This window comes from Oncorhynchus masou, chromosome 21 (genome assembly GCF_036934945.1).
Source record: "Oncorhynchus masou masou isolate Uvic2021 chromosome 21, UVic_Omas_1.1, whole genome shotgun sequence".
Lineage (NCBI taxonomy): Eukaryota > Metazoa > Chordata > Actinopteri > Salmoniformes > Salmonidae > Oncorhynchus > Oncorhynchus masou.
In genome coordinates, this window is record NC_088232.1 from 44,216,942 (window position 1) to 44,240,453 (window position 23,512).

Below are 23,512 nucleotides of genomic sequence, written 5' to 3' on the forward strand. Positions count from 1 at the left end.
GACAACGTTTGGCAAATGAATGTGGCCCATGTTGAGTTTAGCAGTCAGAGATATAAATGGCCAGACTGACCAAACTGACAGTGAATGTCAATTCATGGGTTCTAATGTCTCATTTATAAAATAAGTGTATATTTCTATTGCACGGGTCAAAGCAAGACTTCTTTGGATGCGTAACGAATTGTGAAAAATATTCGCTTCATATGGTCAATAATGACGGTAGACTTTGGCCGAAAAGACATATAAAAGCTATTGTATGGATGCACGGCTGTTATGTGGCAGGAGACAAAATGAAAAACTCTGACTGGTTTATTCGTGTCATTACGGTAGGGCTATATTACTGCCCTTGGCACGCTCTCATCAGCAGCACAGATGTCAGTAGTGGGACGTGCTTAGAAAGGGTGCGGGTTTGGTGCAGTGGAAATTATAGGCGACTGCTATCACCAAGTCGGCCATCTGTGCACTGGGCTTTTATCTTCGTGTTTCGAATTTCAAAAACACAGTCGACAATAGGGATTTTTATCGAATTGTATCGATATTTATTTAATAATTTAATATATAGCACAATGAGCTCTATCAACGTGAATAAGTTAAAGGTAAACGAGTTGAAGGACGAGTTGAAGAAGAGGCAGCTGTCGGACAAGGGGCTGAAGGCGGATCTTATGGACCGGCTGCAGGCCGCGCTGAATGAAGAGGATCTAGCCGGAGGAGCTGAGACCGGGGAGAACGGCGGCCAAGGCGAAGGGGCTGTCGGCCTGAATGACATGGGCGAGGAGGACTTGGATGAAGACCTAGTTGAGGAGAGGATGGAGGCGGGCGAAGTAGAGGATGAAGATAGGTGCGAAGGGAAAGCAGAGAAAGAATGCGCCAATATCGACGATAATATGGGGGAAGAGGAGGATGCGGGAGTAGATATGGATAAATCCGACGAGGATGAAGATGCTCTACTGAAAGAAGAAGAGGATGATGATGAGGAGGAGATGGATAAATTCGATGATGATGATGCTGCACTGGGGACTCTCGAGAGAGAGGGTAAGCGATGCAAGCCAGCTAATCGACCCTGCTGCTATGGTTGCAGCAGCGGCTAGAGTTCACGTCTTGCATGACAGTTCAGAATCAAAGATAGGTCAACTGGTTAGCCTGCTAAGCTTGCCAGCTATGTCGGAACTTCTGCCAGGATCCATGTAGCAAGCTAATTGTAGACAATACGATTTTGTACGGCTGCACTTGACAGGTGTATGTTTTTACGCAATGGTTTTGTGTTCCGGATTTGCATTTCTTCAAGCGGCAGACAAAGATGCGCCGGTGTGCAGATGGTCTTTGGCTAGCTAGCTACCATTAGCTGCTAAAGTGCAAAACAGTGGCTCCTACTGGCGAGAGAGAACGCAGCAGGCTGACTATCTTTTCTTTGTTATTCCATAGGTATAAATATGTCTATGCGCATAGCCTAGGTTTATAACGTTGGTTTTAGGAAATGTGAAGTTATCTAGCTAGCTGCCAGTCGTAACTAGCTTTATTTAAAAAAAAAAAAAGTAGTAACATTTTATCAACACGGTAAATACTAAGTTAATATTTGGTCAAGGCTGTCATGGCTGTAGAAACTGAAAATATGTGGTGTTTCACACACATCAATATCCATTTATATTGTGTGTGTGGGGGGGGGGGTACGAACTTGTATTAAAGACGGGTACTAACTGGTATTATTGCTCTTGATGGGCCCTTGTTATTCATGGCTCCAGATCACCATATCTTTAATTATTTTTAGATCTCCTCTTCCCTTTATAGTCCATACATTGCAACTCATGTAGATACCTGACAAATCAAAACACCTAACTAGCCACCTAGCTGAACTGTGTGGACCATCATGTAACACCTGGGTCCTACACTTGGGGGGCGGGACGCACCTCAATACCTGCTTTGTTATTGTTTTATTTCCAAAGGGGATGCGGACAAAGACACGAGCGCTGAGCAGAAGAATAAGAAGGGTGTTAAGAGACGCCGGGAGGAGCATGGAAGGGGCTACTTTGAGTTTATTGAAGAAAGCAAGTACAGCCGGTAAGGATGGTGCAGTAGCCGGGTTAACCCTTGGTTAGCTCCGAATCACCCTGGCCTGCACAACTCCCAGCTCTCTGCCTTATCGAACTGCTGTGTTGACATTAACAGCCAACACAGTCCTTAATGCTACCCCTGACCCCTGCTGCTAAGAAACATATTTTTTTCCATTTACCTCTACATGGGTATTACCTTACCTGTTATTACTGAATACAGGGTTGACAACATGCATGCAAAGCCCAACTGTAGTGTAGATAATGGTGGTTGGTGCTATAGCTAGTTTGTGATAGGAATGGTTATGGCGTGGTCTGCAGGGATGCTATATTGAATGGGAAGGTCTGGATGCCGCTGGGAGGGTGCCTGACCCACACACTGTGGGACAAAAGAGAGGCGCGGTGGGACAAAGAAGGTGGGGGGGTGTCTAGAAGAAGTGCACCAATTAAGTGTCTGTCTGTCTCTCTCTGTCGGTCCAGTTGTGTTGAACTTGGACAACTTTTATATGCTTTCTTTTTTCCCAATGGTAGGATGCAATAAAAGTGTGAATGAGTGTGAGTGAGTGAGAGTGATTGATTATTGGCCTCTAATATTGATTAAATTCTCTCCTTACTACAGGCCAATTTCTTTGATACATGTGTTATAAACAGCTTCACTGGTTAGCAGATATACAGCTGATTCTGTAGCTCAACAAATCTAATGTCAGTGTTTTTAGAACTTAATTTTAAACCTATATGATTCAGGATTTTTGAAAAATAACTCTATCACACAGCTTTTCTAATGGCAAACAGAGCTAAATAACTTGAAGTTTTCTAGAGTGGGCATCCTCGTCTAAAGTATAGGAACTGTGTGTACGTTCTGTTGTTCTTGTGATGAGGTATGATCTTCCAACAACTTTCTATCACTTATATATCCTCACCAGAGAAGAAATGCATATCCAATGATACATTGACATTGGTGAACTTTAGATGACCTTCCTGACTAATTGGTTTTATCACGCCCTGCCGTTTCAGACTAAAGAATGTTACAACTTTAACTACATTGTTGATAAATCCTGCCAGAACTGGTCAAAATGTAGCCTAGTGGAGTCTTTCCCCTAGATTATTCCCTAGTTGAGACTCAAAGGCCCCGAAAGCAACATTTGATAGATTACAATGATAGGTTTAGTTTTAAATTCTGAGAGTGGTTTGATTTATTAGGATCCCCATTAGCCGACGCCAATGGCAACAGCTAGTCTTACTAGGGTCCAACAAATAACAAAAAAGACATTACAGACAGAAGACAATTTGGAATATCCCAACACGTTTCTTATAAAAACAAGAGGTGTTGCAGTCAGTCTTTCCTCAACTCTTAGGCAAGAGAGACTGGCTAGGAACAGTATTAATATTAGCCCTCTGATTACAATGAAGAGCTAGACGTGTCACTCTTTCTAGGCCAGCTGCAGCTTAACTAGGTCTTTCTTTGCAGCACTTGACCATATGACTGGACAATAATCGTAGCTGTTTACATACCACCACAGTCAGAGGCTGGCACTAAGACCGCATTGAATGAGCTGTATTCTGCCATAAGCAAACAAGAAAACGCTCACCCAGAGGTGGCGCTCCTTGTAGCCGGGGATTTTAATGCAGGAAAACTTAAATCAGTTTTACCTCATTTCTATCAGCATGTTAATTGTGCAACCAGAGGGAAAAAAACTCTGGACCACCTTTACTCCACAGACAGAGACACATAAAAAGCTCTCCCTCGCCCTCCATTTAGAATATCTGACCATAATTCTATCCTCCTGATTCCTGCTTACAAGCAAAAATGAAAGCAGGAAGCACCAGTAAAAAAAGTGGTCAGATGAAACAGATGCTAAGCTACAGGACTGTTTTGCTAGCACAGACTGGAATATGTTCCAGGATTCCTCCGATGGCATTGAGGAGTACACCACATCAGTCATTGGCTTCATCAATAAGTGCATCGATGACGTCGACCCCACAGTTACTGTACGTACATACCCCAACCAGAAGCCATGGATTACAGGCAACAGCCGCACTGAGCTAAAAGCTGACGCTTTCAAGGAGCGGGACTTTAACCCGGAAGCTTATAAGAAATCTCGCTTTGCCTTCAGATGAACCATCAAACAGAAAAAGCATCAATACAGGACTAAGATCAAATTGTACTACACCTGCTCTGACGCTTGTCGGATGTGACAGGGCTTGCAAACCATTACAGACTACAAAGGGAAGCACAGCCAAGAGCTGCCCAGTGACACGAGCCTACCAGATGAGCTAAACTACTTCTATGCTCGCTTTGAGGCAAATAACACTGAAACATGCATGAGCGCACCAGCTGTTCCGGATGACTGTGTGATCACGCTCTCCGTAGCTGATGTGAGTAAGACCTTTAAACAGGTGAACATTCACAAGGCCGCAGGGCCAGATGGATTACCAGGACGTGTACTGCGAGCATGCGCTGACCAACTGGCAAGTGTCTTCACTGACATTTTCAACCTCTCCCTGTCCGAGTCTGTAATACCAACATGTTTTAAGAAGACCACCATAGTCCTTGTGCCCAAGAACACTACGGTAATCTGCCTAGATGACTACCGACCCGTAGCACTTATGTCTGTAGCCATGAAGTGCTTTGAAAGGCTGGTCATGGCTCACATCAACACCATTATCCCAGAAACCCTAGACCCACTCCAATTTGCATACCGCCCCTACAGATCCACAGATGATGCAATCTCTATTGCACTCCACACTGCCCTTTCCCACCTGGACAAAAGTAACACCTATGTGAGAATGCTATTCATTGACTACAGCTCAGCGCTCAACACCATATTGCCCTCAAAGCTTATCAATAAGCTAATGTCCCTGGACTAAACATCTCCCTCTCCAACTGGATCCTGGACTTCATGATGTGCTGCCCCCAGGTGGTAAGGGTAGGTAACAACACATCCGCCACGCTGATCCACAACACAGGGGCCCCTCACGGGGATGCATGCTCACTCCCCTCCTGTACTCCCTGTTCACTCATGACTGCATGGCCAGGCACGACTCCAACTCCATCATTAAGTTTGCAGATGACACAACAGTGGTAGGTCTAATCACCGACAACGACGAGGCATGGCCTCACCTGGCTGTGTGGTGCCAAGCAGAGACCTGGCCGTGTGGTGCCAGGACAACAACCTCTCCCTCAACGTGATCAAGACAAAGGAGATGATTGTGGACTACAGGAAAAAGAGTACGCCCCCATTCTCATCGACGGGGCTGCAGTGGAGCAGGTTGAGAGCTTCAAGTTCCTTGGTGTCCACATCACCAACAAACTAACATGGTCCAAGCACACCAAGACAGTCGTGAAGAGGGCACGACAAAACCTGTTCCCCCTCAGGAGACTGAAAAGATTTGGCATGGGTCCTCAGATCCTCAAAAGGTTCTACAGCTGCACCATCAAGAGCATCCTGACTGGTTGCATCACTGCCTGGTATGGAAACTGCTCGGCCTCCGACCGCAAGACGCTACAGAGGGTAGTGCGAACGGACCAGTACATCACTGGGGCCAAGCTTCCTGCCATCCAGGACCTCTATACCAGGCGGTGTCAGAGAAAGGCCCTAAGAATTGTCAAAGACTCCAGCTACCCTAGTCATAGACTGTTCTCTCTGCTACCGCACGGCAAGCGGTACCGGAGCGCCAAGTCTAGGTCCAAGAGGCTTCAAAACAGCTTCTACCCCCAAGTCATAAGACTCCTGAACACCTAATCAAATGGCTACACAAACTATTGGCACCCCCCCTCTATTTTACACCACTGCTACTCTCTGTTGTTGTCATCTATGCATAGTCACTTTAATAACTCTACCTACATGTGCATAATACCTTAACTAACCGGTGCCCCCGCACATTGACTCTGTACCAGTACCCCCCTGTATATTGTCTCACTATTGGTATTTTACTGCTGCTCTTTAATGTTACTTTTATTTCTTATTCTTATCCGTATTTTTTAAACTGCATTGTTGGTTAGGGACTCGTAAGTAAGCATTTCACTGTAAGGTCTACACCTGTTGTATTCGGCGCATGTTGTAATGAACACGAGGGGAGACAGAGAGCTGGGTTCAAGCGCAGGGCGCAGCAGGTGTTTAATGCAAAGGACCAGAGGAGGAGGCAGGTAGCTGGGTCCAGGGGCAGGCAGAAGGTCATACACAGGAGGAGGCAGGTAGCTGGGTCCAGGGGCAGGCAGAAGGTCATACACAGGAGGAGGCAGGTAGCTGGGTCCAGGGGCAGGCAGAAGGTCAAACACAGGGGGTCCAAAAGGGCAACAGTACAGGCAGGGAAAATGAAAGTATGGTAGTCCGGGAGATCAGGCAATATGAAATCCGATAGGCTGAAGTACAGGAAGGGAATAGGCAAAAGGCGTTGTTAGTGAGGCAGGCAAAAACTATCATATACGGGAGGAGTAAATTGTGGGGAAAACAGAGCTCCGAAAGCCATGCATCACAAAACAAACAATACCTCACAGTGATGGGGTGCAAAGAACTGAAGTAAATAGTGTGTGATAATGACATACAGGAGTGTGAACAGGTGATTAGAATTCAGGTGATTGGAACCTGGAGAGTGAGCTGCGTTCAGGGGATCTAGGTGTTTGAGGGTGTGAGTTGGAAGCAGACTTTACACATGACACTAATAATATTTGATTTGATAATCATGATAAGCTAAAACTAGAGCCTGCAGGACGCACTTTGTCGAGTGTTGTGTCAAAAAAGCAGATCATCTGTTTATTATGGACAGCACTCTCCCCATCTTTACAACCATTGAATCTATATGTTTGGAGCATGACTGTTTACAATCTAAGGTAACACCAAGTAATTTAGTCTCCTCAACTTGTTCAACAGCCACACCATTCATTACCAGATTCAGCGGTCTAGAACTTAGGGAATGATTTGTACCAAATACAAAGCTCTTAATTTAAGAGGTGTTCAGGAACATTGTATTACTGGCCACCCATTCCCAAACAGACTACCACTCTTTGTTAAGGGTTTCAGTGACCTCATTAGCTGTGGTTGCTGATGCATATATGGTTGAATCATCAGCACATGGACACACATGCTTTGTTTAATGCCAGTGGCAGGTTATTGGTAAAAATAGAAAAGAGTAGAGGGCCTAGAGAGCTGCCCTGCAGTACACCACACTCTTCATGTTTGACATTAGAGAAGCTTCCATTAGGAATACCCTATTAGATAGAGTTCTATTAGATGGATAGCTCTGAATCCACGATATGGCAGAGGTTGGAAAGCCATAGCACATACAGTGGGGAGAACAAGTATTTGATACACTGCTGATTTTGCAGGTTTTCCCACTTACAAAGCATGTCGAGGTCTGTAATTTTTATCATAGGTACACTTCAACTGTGAGAGACGGAATCTAAAACAATAATCCAGAAAATCACATTGTATGATTTTTAAGTAATAATTTGCATTTTATTGCATGACATAAGTATTTGATCACCTACCAACCAGTAAGAATTCCGGCTCTCACAGACCTGTTAGTTTTTCTTTAAGAAGCCCTCCTGTTCTCCACTCATTACCTGTATTAACTGCACCTGTTTGAACTTGTTACCTGTATAAAAGACACCTGTCCACTGTGGTCCCAAAGTCTAATTTGTTTACAGTGAAATAGCATTGTATTTGTTAAAAAACAATTTTTTCCAACAGTTTGCTAAAAGCTGGCATTAAGCTGATAGTTCTGCTGTTGAACCAGTAAAGGCCGCTTTACCACTCTTGGGTAGTGGAATGACTTTGGCTTCCATCCAGGCCTGAGGACAAAGACTTTCCTCGAGGCTCAGATTAAAGATATGACAAATAGGAGTGGCCATAGAGTCAACTACCATCCTCAGTAGCTTTCCATCTAAGTTGTCAATACCAGAAGGTTTGTCAGTATTGATCGATAACAATCATGTTTTTAATCACCTCTCCCACAGTAATTTTACAAAATTCAAACTTGCAATGCTTTTCTTTCATTCTCTGTTTTTTTTATACATGAGTAAAATGGCTCAGTGTTCGTTGTTGTCATTTCCTGCCTAAGTTTGCCCACTTGAGTGAGAGACATGTCCCTCCAGTGTCCTCCCTGGGCTGACCCTTCACCCCTTCATCTTCTCTCTTCCAGGGCCAAGTCCCCCCAGCCCCCGCTGGAGGAAGAGGACGAGGAGTTTGACGACAGCACTGTCTGCCTGGACACCTGTGAGTACACACACACAGACCTGACCACCTGTGAGTACACACACAGACCTGACCACATGTGAGTACACACACACACACACACCTGACCACATGTGAGTACACACACAGACCTGACCACATGTGAGTACACACACAGACCTGACCACATGTGAGTACACACACACAGACCTGACCACATGTGAGTACACACACAGACCTGACCACATGTGAGTACACACACAGACCTGACCACATGTGAGTACACACACACAGACCTGACCACATGTGAGTACACACACAGACATGACCACATGTGAGTACACACACAGACATGACCACATGTGAGTACACACACACAGACCAGACCACATGTGAGTACACACACAGACCTGTTCACTTGAGTACACACCTGTCCACATGTGAGTACACAGACAGACATGACCACATGTGAATACACACACAGACCTGTCCACATGTGAGTACACACCTGATCACATGTGAGTACACACACAGACCTGTCCACATGTGAGTACACACCTGACCACATGTGAGTACACACCTGACCACACACACAGACCTGTCCACATGTGAATACACACACAGACCTGACCACATGTGAGTACACACCTGACCACATGTGAGTACACACACACTGACCTGTCCACATGTGAGTACACACACAGACCTGACCACATGTGAGTACACACACACTGACCTGTCCACATGTGAGTACACACACACAGACCTGTCCACATGTGAGTACACACACACAGACCTGACCACATGTGAGTACACACACACTGACCTGTCCACATGTGAGTACACACACACTGACCTGACCACATGTGAGTACACACACACTGACCTGTCCACATGTGAGTACATACACACAGACCTGACCACATTTGTGACTGGATAGCTGTGGTTAGAATTTGTACAATTATTGAATAACCCCTGCAGCAGTGCACAATTTTTTACTTGAACTGTGTGTGTGTGTGTGTGTGTGTGTGTGTGTGTGTGTGTGTGTGTGTGTGTGTGTGTGTGTGTGTGTGTGTGTGTGTGTGTGTGTGTGTGTGTGTGACCACAGATAACAGTGACCTGCACTTCAAGGTGTCCCGGGACCGTTACAGCGCGTCATCCCTTACCATGGAGAGCTTTGCCTACCTGTGGGCTGGAGGCAGGGCTTCCTACGGAGTAGCTCAGGGCAAGGCCTGCTTTGAGATGAAGGTGAGTAGAGATATCACCATCAACAACACATACATGTGGTCAATCAATCTATCAAGTTTATCTTATAAATCCCTTTTTACATCAGCAGTTGTCACAAAGTGCTTTACAGATATTCAGCCTAAAACCACTGATGATGATGGTCTGAACAGAACATCATGACAAACACACAAGCACACACACACAAACACACACACATCTCACCCTCTGTGTGTTCTCCCCAGATCATTGAGAAGATCCCAGTGAAACATATCTCCAGTAAAGGCATGGATATCCATGAGGTTCTGGTGGGCTGGTCACTAGCCAATGGAACACTGTTACTGGGTGAGTGAACAATTAGACCAACCAATATAATTCAGTGGACTCCTGATATATGCTCAGGGAAACCCCTGGTGTGTTGTGCTGTTGTATCGTAACTCCTTGTCTGACGTCCTCAGGAGAAGAGGAACACTCGTATGCCTTCTCTGCCAAAGGGAAGAAAACCACCAACTGTGTCACAGAAGACTTTGGAGAGTGCTTCGACGAAAACGATGTCGTCGGATGCCTAATCGTAAGATATTTGAATGATCCTTTTGTCACATTTCGCTCAAAGAGCTAAGCTTTAGCCAGTTAAAAAATGAACATCAGCTTACAGATTAAACTGCTGCTGCTTTTTCCACTGATGATGATGTTCGTCCTCTCCTGCAGAACTTTGAAGGCTCGGGGGTGGAGCTATCGTTCAGTAAGAACGGTCAGGACCTAGGCGTGGCCTTCAAAGTTGACAAGGCATCTTTGGATGGACGGCCCCTCTTCCCTCACGTCCTCTGTCACAACTGTGCTGTAGAGTTCAACTTCGGCCAGAGGGAGGCACCACTGTTCGTCCCCCCGGCCGACTACAGCTTCCTACAGCAGGTCCCTGTGAGCAAGAGGGCCCGAGGCCCCAAAGGGCCCGACACCAAGGATGACTGTGAGGTGAGTGAGTGTGTGCTGGTTTTCATGTTGTTGAATGCCCATGTGGTATTTTCATCATTTCCATTTCCAACTCTGTATCCCACATTTGACAACACATTACTTTGCAGCCATGATTAAAATGTCTCTTATTCTCCCAGGTGATCGTGATGGTAGGCCTGCCTGGCGCTGGGAAGACGGCGTGGGTAACCAAGCACACTCAGGAGCACCCTGGGAAATATAACATCTTGGGAACCAACACCATCCTGGAGAAGATGATGGTGAGTGATGCTGAAAGGGACAGGACAGTTCTACAGTTCAGCTTAAAGGGACAGGACAGTTCTACAGTTCAGTTTAAAGAGACAGGACAGTTCTACAGTTCAGCTTAAAGGGACAGGACAGTTCTACAGTTCAGTTTAAAGGGACAGGACAGTTCTACAGTTCAGCTTAAAGGGACAGGACAGTTTCTCAGCAGTTCAGCTAAAGAGACAGGACAGTTCTTCAGCAGTTAAAGAGACAGGACAGTTCTTAAAGAGACAGGACAGTTCTACAGTTCAGCTTAAAGAGACAGGACAGTTCTACAGTTCAGTTTAAAGAGACAGGACAGTTCTACGGTTCAGTTTAAAGAGACAGGACAGTTCTACAGTTCAGTTTAAAGAGACAGTACAGTTCAATAGTTCAGCTTAAAGGGACAGGACAGTTCTACAGTTCAGCTTAAAGAGACAGGACAGTTCTACAGCTCAGCTTAACGGGACAGGACAGTTCTATAGTTCAGCTTAAAGGGACAGGACAGTTCTACAGTTCAGCTTAAAGAGACAGGACAGTTCTACAGCTCAGCAGTTCAGCTTAAGGGGACAGGACAGTTCTACAGCTCAGCTTAAAGGGACAGGACAGTCCTACAGCTCAGCTTAAAGGGACAGGACAGTTCTACAGTTCAGCTTAAAGAGACAGGACAGTTCTACAGTTAAGCTTAAAGAGACAGGACATTTCTACAGTTCAGCTTAAAGAGACAGGACAGTTCTACAGTTCAGCTGAAAGAGACAGGACAGTTCTACAGTTCAGCTTAACGGGACAGGACAGTTCTATAGTTCAGCTTAAAGGGACAGGACAGTTCTACAGTTCAGCTGAAAGAGACAGGACATTTCTACAGTTCAGCTTAAAGAGACAGGACAGTTCTACAGTTAAGCTTAAAGAGACAGGACATTTCTACAGTTCAGCTTAAAGAGACAGGACAGTTCTACAGTTCAGTTTAAAGGGACAGGACAGTTCTACAGTTCAACTTAAAGAGACAGGACAGTTCAGCTTAAAGGGACAGGACAGTTCTACAGTTCAGCTTAAAGAGACAGGACAGTTCTACAGCTCAGCAGTTCAACTTAAGGGGACAGGACAGTTCTACAGCTCAGCTTAAAGGGACAGGACAGTCCTACAGCTCAGCTTAAAGAGACAGGACAGTTCTACAGTTCAGCTTAAAGAGACAGGACAGTTCTACAGTTAAGCTTAAAGAGACAGTACATTTCTACAGTTCAGCTTAAAGAGACAGGACAGTTCTACAGTTCAGTTTAAAGGGACAGGACAGTTCTACAGTTCAACTTAAAGAGACAGGACAGTTCAGCTTAAAGGGACAGGACAGTTCTACAGTTCAGTTTAAAGGGACAGGACAGTTCTACAGTTCAGCTTAAAGGGACAGGACAGTTCTACAGTTCAGCTGAAAGAGACAGGACAGTTCTACAGTTCAGTTTAAAGAGACAGGACAGTTATACAGTTCAGTTTAAAGAGACAGTACAGTTCTACAGTTTAGCTTAAAGGGACAGGACAGTTCTACAGTTCAGCTGAAAGAGACAGGACAGTTCTACAGTTCAGTTTAAAGAGACAGGACAGTTATACAGCTCAGCTTAAAGGGACAGGACAGTTCTACAGTTCAGCTTAAAGGGACAGGACAGTTATACAGCTCAGCAGTTCAGCTTAAAGGGACAGGACAGTTCTACAGTTCAGCTTAAAGAGACAGGACAGTTATACAGCTCAGCTTAACGGGACAGGACAGTTCTATAGTTCAGCTTAAAGGGACAGGACAGTTCTACAGTTCAGCTTAAAGGGACAGGACAGTTCTACAGTTCAGCTTAAAGAGACAGGACAGTTCTACAGCTCAGCAGTTCAGCTTAAGGGGACAGGACAGTTCTACAGCTCAGCTTAAAGGGACAGTACAGTTCTACAGCTCAGCTTAAAGGGACAGGACAGTTCTACAGTTCAGTTTAAAGAGACAGGACAGTTCTACAGTTCAACTTAAAGGGACAGGACAGTTCTACAGTTCAGTTTAAAGGGACAGGACAGTTCTACAGTTCAGCTTAAAGGGACAGGACAGTTCTACAGCTCAGCAGTTCAGCTTAAAGAGACAGGACAGTTCTACAGCTCAGCAGTTCAGCTTAAAGAGACAGGACAGTTCTACAGCTCAGCTTAAAGAGACATGACAATTCTACAGTTCAGCTTAAAGAGACAGGACAGTTCTACAGCTCAGCAGTTCAGCTTAAAGAGACAAGACAGTTCTACAGTTCAGCTTAAAGAGACATGACAGTTCTACAGTTCAGCTTAAAGAGACAGGACAGTTCTACAGTTCAGCTTAAAGGGACAGGACAGTTTTACAGTTCAGCTTAAAGGGACAGGACAGTTTTACAGTTCAGCTTAAAGAGACAGGACAGTTCTACAGTTCAGTTTAACAGTACAGGACAGGACAGTTCTATAGTTCAGCTTAAAGGGACAGGACAGTTCTACAGTTCAGCTTAAAGGGACAGGACAGTTCTACAGTTCAGCTTAAAGAGACAGGACAGTTCTACAGTTCAGCTTAAAGAGACAGGACAGTTCTACAGCTCAGCAGTTCAGCTTAAGGGGACAGGACAGTTCTACAGCTCAGCTGAAAGGGACAGGACAGTCCTACAGCTCAGCTTAAAGAGACAGGACAGTTCTACAGTTCAGCTTAAAGAGACAGGACAGTTCTACAGTTCAGTTTAAAGAGACAGGACAGTTCTACAGTTCAGCTTAAAGAGACAGGACAGTTCTACAGTTCAGTTTAAAGGACAGACAGGACAGTTCAGTTTAAAGGGACAGTTACAGTTCTTAAAGAGACAGGACAGTTCAGCTTAAAGGGACAGGACAGTTCTACAGTTCAGTTTAAAGGGACAGGACAGTTCTACAGTTCAGCTTAAAGGGACAGGACAGTTCTACAGTTCAGCTGAAAGAGACAGGACAGTTCAGCTTAAAGAGACAGGACAGTTCTACAGCTCAGCAGTTCAGCTTAAAGAGACAGGACAGTTCTACAGCAGTTCAGTTACACAGCCCAGCTTAAAGAGACATGACAATTCTACAGTTCAGCTTAAAGAGACAGGACAGTTCTACAGCTCAGTTCTACAGTTCAGCTTAAAGAGACAGGACAGTTCTACAGTTCAGCTTAAAGAGACAGGACAGTTCTACAGTTCAGTTTAAAGAGACAGGACAGTTCTACAGTTCAGTTTAAAGACAGGACAGTACAGTTCTATACAGTTCAGCTTAAAGGGACAGGACAGTTCTACAGTTCAGCTTAAAGGGGACAGGACAGGACAGTCCTTAAAGGGACAGTACACAGCTCAGCTTAAAGGGACAGGACAGTTCTACAGTTCAGTTTAAAGAGACAGGACAGTTCTACAGCTCAGCAGTTTACAGTTCAGTTTAAAGGGACAGGACAGTTCTACAGTTCAGCTTAAAGGGACAGGACAGTTCTACAGCTCAGCAGTTCAGCTTAAAGAGACAGGACAGTTCTACAGTTCAGCTTAAAGAGACAGGACAGTTCTACAGTTCAGTTTAAAGAGACAGGACAGTTCTACGGTTCAGTTTAAAGAGACAGGACAGTTCTACAGTTCAGTTTAAAGGGACAGGACAGTTCTACAGTTCAGCTTAAAGAGACAGACAGACAGTTCAGCTTAAAGGGACAGGACAGTTCTACAGTTCAGTTTAAAGGGACAGGACAGTTCTACAGTTCAGCTTAAAGGGACAGGACAGTTCTACAGTTCAGTTTAAAGAGACAGGACAGTTCTACAGTTCAGTTTAAAGACAGGACAGTACAGTTCAGTTTAAAGAGACAGTACAGTTTAGCTTAAAGGGACAGGACAGTTATACAGTTCAGCTGAAAGAGACAGGACAGTTCTACAGTTCAGTTTAAAGAGACAGGACAGTTATACAGCTCAGCAGTTAAAGGGACAGGACAGTTCTACAGTTCAGCTTAAAGGGACAGGACAGTTATACAGACAGTTCAGCAGTTCAGCTTAAAGGGACAGGACAGTTCTACAGTTCAGTTTAAAGAGGACAGGACAGTTACTTACAGCTCAGCTTAAAGGGACAGGACAGTTCTATAGTTCAGCTTAAAGGGACAGGACAGTTCTACAGTTCAGCTTAAAGGGACAGGACAGTTCTACAGTTCAGTTTAAAGAGACAGGACAGTTCTACAGCTCAGCAGTTCAGCTTAAAGAGACAAGACAGTTCTACAGTTCAGCTTAAAGAGACATGACAGTTCTACAGTTCAGCTTAAAGAGACAGGACAGTTCTACAGTTCAGCTTAAAGGGACAGGACAGTTCTACAGTTCAGCTTAAAGAGACAGGACAGTTCTACAGTTCAGCTTAAAGGGACAGGACAGTTCTACAGTTCAGCTTAAAGAGACAGGACAGTTCAGCTCAAGGGGACAGGACAGTTCTACAGCTCAGCTGAAAGGGACAGGACAGTCCTACAGCTCAGCTTAAAGAGACAGGACAGTTCTACAGTTCAGCTTAAAGAGACAGGACAGTTCTACAGTTCAGCTTAAAGAGACAGGACAGTTTTCTACAGTTCAGCTTAAAGAGACAGGACAGTTCTACAGTTCAGTTTAAAGGGACAGGACAGTTCTACAGTTCAACTTAAAGAGACAGGACAGGACAGTTCTACAGTTCAGTTTTAAAGGGACAGGACAGTTCTACAGTTCAGCAGTTAAAGGGACAGGGACAGTTCAGCTGAAAGGGACAGACTCACAGTTCAGCTTAAAGAGACAGGACAGTTACAGCTCAGCTTAAAGAGACAGACAGTTTCAGTTCAGCTTAAAGAGACAGGACAGTTCTACAGCTCAGCTTAAAGAGACAGGACAGTTCTACAGTTCAGCTTAAAGAGACAGGACAGTTCTACAGCTCAGGCAGTTCAGCTTAAAGAGACAGGACAGTTCTACAGTTCAGTTTAAAGAGACAGGACAGTTCTACAGTTCAGTTTAAAGAGACAGGACAGTTCTACAGTTCAGTTTAAAGAGACAGTACAGTTCTACAGTTCAGCTTAAAGGACAGGACAGTTCTACAGTTCAGCTTAAAGAGACAGGACAGTTCTACAGCTCAGCTTAAAGGGACAGGACAGTTCTACAGTTCAGCTTAAAGAGACAGGACAGTTCTAGTTCAGCTCAGGACAGTTCAGCTTAAGGGGACAGGACAGTTCTACAGTTCAGCTTAAAGGACAGGACAGTTATACAGCTCAGCTTAACGGGACAGGACAGTTCTATAGTTCAGCTTAAAGGGACAGGACAGTTCTACAGTTCAGCTTAAAGGGACAGGACATTTCTACAGTTCAGCTTAAAGAGACAGGACAGTTCTACAGTTCAGTTTAAAGGGACAGGACAGTTCTACAGTTCAACTTAAAGAGACAGGACAGTTCAGCTTAAAGGGACAGGACAGTTCTACAGTTCAGTTTAAAGGGACAGGACAGTTCTACAGTTCAGCTTATAGGGACAGGACAGTTCTACAGTTCAGTTTAAAGAGACAGGACAGTTCTACAGTTCAGTTTAAAGAGACAGGACAGTTCTACAGTTCAGTTTAAAGAGACAGTACAGTTCTACAGTTTAGCTTAAAGAGACAGGACAGTTCTACAGTTCAGCTGAAAGAGACAGGACAGTTATACAGCTCAGCTTAAAGGGACAGGACAGTTCTACAGTTCAGCTTAAAGGGACAGGACAGTTATACAGCTCAGCAGTTCAGCTTAAAGGGACAGGACAGTTCTACAGTTCAGCTTAAAGAGACAGGACAGTTATACAGCTCAGCTTAACGGGACAGGACAGTTCTATAGTTCAGCTTAAAGGGACAGGACAGTTCTACAGTTCAGCTTAAAGGGACAGGACAGTTCTACAGTTCAGCTTAAAGAGACAGGACAGTTCTACAGCTCAGCAGTTCAGCTTAAGGGGACAGGACAGTTCTACAGCTCAGCTTAAAGGGACAGTACAGTTCTACAGCTCAGCTTAAAGAGACAGGACAGTTCTACAGTTCAGCTTAAAGAGACAGGACAGTTCTACAGTTCAGCTTAAAGAGACAGGATAGTTCTACAGTTCAGCTTAAAGGGACAGGATAGTTCTACAGTTCAACAGTTCAGCTGAAAGGGACAGGACAGTTCACCTTAAAAAGACACCTCACCTTAAAGAGGCAGTTGAGCTGAAAGGGACAGGACAGTTCACCTTAAAGAGGCAGTTCAGCTGACAGGGTCAAAACAGTTCACCTTAAAGGGTCAGTTCAGCTGAATGGGACAGCTTACCTTAAACAGACAGTTCACCTTAAAGGGTCAGTTCAGCTGAAAGGGACAACTCACCTTAAAAGGACAGTTCACCTTAAAGGGTCAGTTCAGCTGAAAGGGACAACTCACCTTAAAGGGACAGTTCACCTTAAAGGGACAGGACAGTTCACCTTAAAGGGTCAGTTCAGCTGAAAGGGACAACTCACCTTAAAAGGACAGTTCACCTTAAAGGGTCAGTTCAGCTGAAAGGAAAAAGCTCACCTTAAAGGGACAGTTCACCTTAAAGGGTCAGTTCAGGTTGGAGGGACAGCTCACCTTAAAGGGTCAGTTCAGGTTGGAGGGACAGCTCACCTTAAAGGGTCAGTTCAGGTTGGAGGGACAGCTCACCTTAAAGGGTCAGTTCAGGTTGAAGGGACAGTTCACCCCAAAGTCAGATGACTCCATACCTCAGATTTCTTTATTCTCCTTTGCCAGATCGCCAGTCTGAAACGCCAAATGAAGGATGTCACCAAACTCACCGCCATCTCCCAGCGTGCACCTCTTTTCCTGGGAAAATTCATTGAGATCGCTGCACGCAAAAAACGCAACTACATCCTTGACCAGGTAACCATGGTTACCCACATTGAAGCTTTTGTTTTTATGTATCGGTTCAATTGTCGTTATTTTTGAATATTTAGATGCCTTGTGAAAAACAACATTTGATTAAGTCAGCATCATCATGAGAAACAAATACTACTTGGTTGTATGGCAGTGTGAGAATGGAATGATTTCAGTAGGTGTATGGTTGGATATGACTTTAACCCTGGTACCTCTCTCTCTCTCGCTCTCTCTCTCTCTCTGTCAGACCAATGTGTCGGCCCCGGCCCAGAGGAGGAAGATGTGTCTGTTTGCAGGCTTCCAGAGGAAGGCCGTGGTGGTGTGTCCTACTGACGACGACTACAAGCAGAGGACACAGAAGAAAGCCGAGACGGATGGTAAAGACGTCCCCGAGCACGCCGTACTCAAGATGAAAGGTGAGCTACAACAACCTAGAATACCTGACAAACACCTGTTACCTGTATCAATAACACATGAGCTTACATTACATTCAAGTCCTTTGGCAGACGCTTCTTTCCAGGCTGACTGACTGATTTGTTAGGGGTTGATATATCTGGCTGTTTCCCTCCCGTCCTCCTGTAGGTATCTACACCCTGCCGGAGCCAGGGGATTGCTTCAGTGAGGTGAGCTTTGTGGAGCTGCAGAAGGACGAGGCCTCCAAGCTGCTGGACTTGTACAAGGAGGAGAGTCGCTCCGCCCTGCCCCCAGAGAAGAAGGCCAACCAGGGGGGCACGCCACCCAAGAGAGGGGGCAACCACCGCGGCCGCGGGGGCAGAGGGCAGGGGCAGTGGGGAGGTGGTCAGGGGCAGAGGGGGGCAGAGGAGGCTTCCAGATCAGAGGCAACTTCAGGGGAGGTGAGCAGTGTGTATTTAGCTCTGTAAATAACTCTAATACTTGAGGTGTATGTTTGTGTACTTGGTATGTACAATATATATTGATCTGTGTATTTGTCTCTGCCCAGGCCCAGGACCTCGTGGTGGATTCAGTCGTCCCCCCAGAGGTTTCCTCCCTCCTCCGGCCTTCCGAGGGGGCTTCTCCAACCGGGGCAACTTCAACAGGGGGAGCGGGGGCATGCCCAGCAGAGGGGGTGCACCAAGGGGGGGTCCTGGAAGGGGCAACATGAGGAACATGGGGGGTAATAGGGGAGGCAATATGCACCGAGGCAGCATGACCCGCGGAGGAGGTGGAGGTGGAAGAGGACGTGGGGACAACAGAGGCAACTTCACACAGGTGGGTCACTAGTTACTACATTTACATTACATTTAAGTCATTTAGCAGACGCTCTTATCCAGAGCGACTTACAAATTGGTGAATTCACCTTCTGACATCAGTGGAACAGCCACTTTACAATAGTGCATCTAAATCATTTAGGGGGGGGGGGGGGTGAGAAGGATTGCTTTATCCTATCCTAGGTATTCCTTGAAGAGGTGGGGTTTCAGGTGTCTCCGGAAGGTGGTGATTGACTCCTATACCTGATAGTGTCCTTGACTAGGACTACACCGAGTCTGACTATCAGCTAGAGTGGATTGTTGGATTATTTCATTTCTATATAGTTTTCTGAATATAACAACAACATACAGTACATTTGTATAACCCACCAATTGTACTGGAGGTCAGCTGGCAGTCCCAGGTGTCTGATGGCTGTTGTGTTTTCCGCAGAAGTTCAGAGGCAGAGGAGGCAACAATCACAGCTTCAACAAGAACAGCAACTTTGGCATGAACAAGGCCCAGGCCTTCAACCAGAGCTGGCAGCAGGGGGTATGTACTGCTCCTGATGTAGCTGGACGTAGCGCAGCACAGGCTGGGCAATGTTTGCACTTTAGGACCAATGGAATGGTTCAAAACTCTTACCTTTAACCTCTGTCTTCCATCTTTAGTTCTGGAACCAGAAGCCATGGAGCCAACAGTACCACCCAGGATACTACTGAGCATGTGCGGTAGAGAGACTGACTGACAGCACACAGACACACCCCCTCACTACAAACCCCGTCCACCCCGGCGCATACGCGCCAACTCCCGCTGCGCTCCATTTTACCTTCTCCCCTCCTCCTTTTTCCTCTCCTCTTCCTTCGTTTTAGGAAGAAAGAGCATTCCACTGCTGAGATGAACTGCCGGTTCTGAGACAAAGACAACAAACGCTTTCTGGGCTCCTTTACTTTCTGCGTTTTGATTTTGTATATTTGTATTTCTTTTACGTTTCAGAGCCGGAGCTCTCAAGCGTTCGCCTTCAGAAACCTTGGCTTTCATCCAGCATGTGATGTCTCTTAAAAAACTTTTCAGGGTTCTGTGTTTTTATCTGTAAAGATGTACTTTTTACTACAACGATCATGATGATGATGATAGATATTTCTTTCCGATTTTTTGCTTTACATGATGTTGTTTTATGTTTTTAAGAATCAGGAGAGGCTAGCACTCACTTTAGACACATAGCATTTGTGAGGTGTCGTAATTCTAGTCCTGCTGCAAATACGTTTGTTTCTAGTAAGTAAAGTGAAGTTTAAGCTGTAATAAAAAATGATATGCTTAAAAATATATATATCAGTGTAATTTAACTAACAGACAGCCCACATAAACACAGGAATTTCTCTCGATGGTGCATCTTACTTGGTATGCGAATCCATATTTTTCAATGTCAAAGGTGTTAGAAAAGCCTTTGATAGGTGGAGCACCGTCGCAGATAGAGTAGCTGTCTTGTTAAAATGAATAAAATGTCTTGCTATATCCTGCATCAGTGGCTCATACATCCAATCTAAAGACCAAGGCCGTCCTTCAGTAAGGCCTCCTTTATCTATCTTGAGTGGTCACTTACTCAGTACTCCGTACCAGAGCAGATGGGCCATTCCATGAGGCCTGGGGCGCGTTCAGTAGAGCACAACGTTATCTAACATTCAGATCAGGGATGGGCAACTGAAGGCCCTCGGACCAATTTCAAAATGTGGTTGTTTATTGTTTGTAATGTCAGTCACTGATAGTCACTCAATTAGCCCATGTCAGCTAAAATGTTTTAGATTGGTAAATTAGTCTAGCGGCCAGCTATCTAAAATGTAATCATGGTTGAATTACCTACCGGAGGGCCCCCATGGATTTTGTTAGTCTCACTCAGATATCAAAATTAAAAACAGCTAATTTTCCTCTCCGCCCCATGGCAAAATGAATAGAATGGCAGGAAATCAGTTATAAAATTGCAAAATGTTCTCTACACCCCATGGCTAAATGTGAAGAATGGCAGGGAATTAGGATCACTCTGGGATAGAACTGTCCTGAATAGAGCTGACATGAATCCTTACACTACGTGTCCGAGAGGCAGGTTCGTTCTACTCTGTATTTTTTTTATATCCGATGGGGGTGGGGGTCACAAAAAAGCTGAACTCAGCATGAGGGGCCACAGTTGCGCCACAGTTCCATTCAAGAAGTACAACAAAAAACACAGTTTTACATCAATGTAGTTCTCTCCAATAAACAATTATTTTAAAAATGGGTTTTAAGTGCCAACCTTAATTAAACATTTCACTTTTGGACTTACATGATCAACCTGGTCCTTAGCAGGTTTGTCGGAATGAACCCAGCTTAATGCGCTTAAAGATACTACACAGCAATGTAAAAACATTACTGTGTAGAACAAGCCTACATTTCAGACACTTAGTGTATAAGGAATAATGTCCGCTCCATTCATGAGTTCTATCTGCAACGTTCAGTATATTGCATCCTACTGAACATGACCCTGTTTTCAACACCTTTGATAATCTACTGGTAGCAATAGAACTAGGAGTTCTCCTCAACAACTCTGACAGCCTACTGTTAGCAGTAGAGCTAGGAGTTCTCCTCAACATCTCTGATAGCCTACTGTTTGCAGTAGAACTAGGAGTTCTCCTCAACACCTCTGATAGCCTACTGTTAGCAGTAGAACTAGGAGTTCTCCTCAACACCTCTGATAGCCTACTGTTAGCAGTAGAACTAGAAGTTCTCCTCACCACCTCTGATAGCCTACTGTTAGCAGTAGAACTAGGAGTTCTCCTCACCACCTCTGATAGCCTACTGTTAGCAGTAGAACTAGGAGTTCTCCTCACCACCACTAATAATCTACTGTTAGCAGTAGAACTAGGAGTTCTCCTCACCACCACTAATAATCTACAGTTAGCAGTAGAACTAGGAGTTCTCCTCACCACCACTAATAATCTACTGTTAGCAGTAGAACTAGGAGTTCTCCTCACCACCACTAATAATCTACTGTTAGCAGTAGAACTAGGAGTTCTCCTCACCACCTCTGATAGCCTACTGTTAGCAGTAGAACTAGGAGTTCTCCTCACCACCACTAATAATCTACTGTTAGCAGTAGAACTAGGAGTTCTCCTCACCACCTCTGATAGCCTACTGTTAGCAGTAGAACTAGGAGTTCTCCTCACCACCACTAATAATCTACTGTTAGCAATAGAACTAGGAATTTGGTGCTAAAGGCTCAAATTCCTTAGGTAAGGCCTAGAAGGCCCCATATTAACAGTGACACAGTCGAACAAATAGACATGCTTTTATCCTACAGTACGATGCTTTAAAGTGCTTAAGATTTAATAGTAATGTAATTTAAGTAACGATTTCAGGCCTTTAGTTGTTTATTGTAAATACTTTTAAAATTAATTTGATTGTAGAACTTTTATAAAAGGTAGTCCTTTTTTTGTGGATGGAGTCATTTTTGTTGGTTTTATTTTTGGAACTGTCAAGGTGCATATACTTTTCATTGACATTTGGAAATCACATTGTCTTGAATCAGTGCTTTGTGTGAGGCTTTGTGCGAGTTCCACTGGAATATTTAAGCTGGACTCATTCAGACAAAGCTGCTAAGGACCAGATTGATCATGTAAATCCAAGAGTGAAATGTTTCAATATGGGAGCACCCTGTGTATGTTGTGTGTGTGTTGACTGTTTGTCTAATAATTGCATATTGGAAGAACCACAATGGTATATAACTGTTGTTTTTATTGTATTTATTGAATTGAACTGTAGATTAGGCCTAAATGTATTTTGGGGCCAACACAGTGGAATAACCCTGACTTCTCAGAGAAGCATTTAAATCAGGCTGAAGTAAATGTTACTACTGTCTACTGTTTCAGAAGTTGTGTGATACATAGCCTAGAGTGGGTTTGTGTGTTGAAAGAGTTATTATTGTCAACTCTCATCTTTTTACTCGGTGTATAAGCAGTGTAAACTGACTGACAAAGGCTCATTATTGAAGGTGCCTTCAAAAGAAATTGTTACCCCTGGACTTATTCCACATTTTGTTGTGTTACCGCCTGAATTCAAAATGGATTCAATCATTTTTTTAAGCTCACCAATCTACACACAATACCCCATAATGACAAAGGGAAAACAGGTTTTTATAAATGTTTGCAAATGTATTGAAAATTAAATACAGAAAGATCGCATTTAGATACAGTGGGGGAAAAAAGTATTTAGTCAGCCACCAATTGTGCAAGTTCTCCCACTTAAAAAGATGAGGGGCCTGTAATTTTCATCATAGGTACACTTCAACTATGACAGACAAAATGAGAAAAAAAAATCCAGAAAATCACATTGTAGGATTTTTTATGAATTTATTTGCAAATTATGGTGGAAAATAAGTATTTGGTCAATAACAAAAGTTTATCTCAATACTTTGTTATATACCCTTTGTTGGCAATGACGGAGGTCAAACATTTTCTGTAAGTCTTCACAAGGTTTTCACACACTGTTGCTGGTATTTTGGCCCATTCCTCCATGCAGATCTCCTTTAGAGCAGTGATGTTTTGGGGCTGTTGCTGGGCAACACGGACTTTCAACACCCTCCAAAGATTTTCTATGGGGTTGAGATCTGGAGACTAGCTAGGCCACTCCAGGACCTTGAAATGCTTCTTACGAAGCCACTCCTTCGTTGCCCAGGCGGTGTGTTTGGGATCATTGTCATGCTGAAAGACCCAGCCACGTTTCATCTTCAATGCCCTTGCTGATGGAAGGAGGTTTTC

The 23,512-nt window shown here is 44.4% G+C and overlaps 1 protein-coding gene across 1 annotated transcript; it reads left to right on the forward strand.

The window, feature by feature from the left end:
* The first annotated feature begins 373 nt into the window (after nt 1–373).
* Nucleotides 374–22,970, forward strand: hnrnpua (heterogeneous nuclear ribonucleoprotein Ua). The gene is given in 15 exon segments (XM_064928534.1): nt 374–1,029; nt 1,938–2,052; nt 8,184–8,257; nt 9,324–9,463; nt 9,685–9,784; nt 9,898–10,010; nt 10,148–10,411; nt 10,549–10,668; nt 17,397–17,525; nt 17,767–17,935; nt 18,102–18,323; nt 18,326–18,373; nt 18,481–18,749; nt 19,179–19,277; nt 19,397–22,970. Coding segments are annotated over 15 exon segments (2,379 nt in total). The 5' UTR covers nt 374–563; the 3' UTR covers nt 19,448–22,970.
* The last annotated feature ends 542 nt before the right edge of the window (nt 22,971–23,512 follow it).